This window comes from Bison bison, unplaced genomic scaffold (genome assembly GCF_000754665.1).
Source record: "Bison bison bison isolate TAMUID 2011002044 unplaced genomic scaffold, Bison_UMD1.0 scf7180017855410, whole genome shotgun sequence".
NCBI lineage: Eukaryota > Metazoa > Chordata > Mammalia > Artiodactyla > Bovidae > Bison > Bison bison.
The window spans coordinates 1-570 of NW_011485983.1; the positions used below are offsets into that span (position 1 = coordinate 1).

General features: G+C 56.7%; 1 protein-coding gene across 1 annotated transcript in view; it reads left to right on the forward strand.

Moving 5' to 3' along the window:
• Positions 1-96: 96 nt before the first annotated feature.
• Positions 97-570, forward strand: part of LOC105002322 — a gene marked incomplete at its 5' end in the record, with an annotated part of 15,205 nt that continues 14,731 nt past the window's right edge. The window contains one exon of the mRNA XM_010858868.1: positions 97-254. Within this exon, the coding sequence (XP_010857170.1) occupies positions 97-254 (158 nt within the window). The remainder of the gene's footprint in view (positions 255-570) is intronic.

Below are 570 nucleotides of genomic sequence, written 5' to 3' on the forward strand. Positions count from 1 at the left end.
GAAATCCTGGAACGAGGTACAGAGGGGGGAGTCCCAAATTCTGTTTATGAACTGCCCAGATCTTGAGATCGGTCACACTGATTGTTGCCTTAACAGCAACACTCACCGCTTTCTGAAGCACAGTGCAGTGCAGCGCTACTGCCTCGTGGTGTGCACACGGCCCAGCATACGAGCCAGAATCACCCACACACAGAAGCAGTGGTGTGCACACGGCCCAGCATACGAGCCAGAATCACCCACACACAGAAGCAGTGGTGTGCACACGGCCCAGCATACGAGCCAGAATCACCCACACACAGAAGCAGTGGTGTGCACACGGCCCAGCATACGAGCCAGAATCACCCACACACAGAAGCAGTGGTGTGCACACGGCCCAGCATACGAGCCAGAATCACCCACACACAGAAGCAGTGGTGTGCACACGGCCCAGCATACGAGCCAGAATCACCCACACACAGAAGCAGTGGTGTGCACACGGCCCAGCATACGAGCCAGAATCACCCACACACAGAAGCAGTGGTGTGCACACGGCCCAGCATACGAGCCAGAATCACCCACACACAGAAGCAG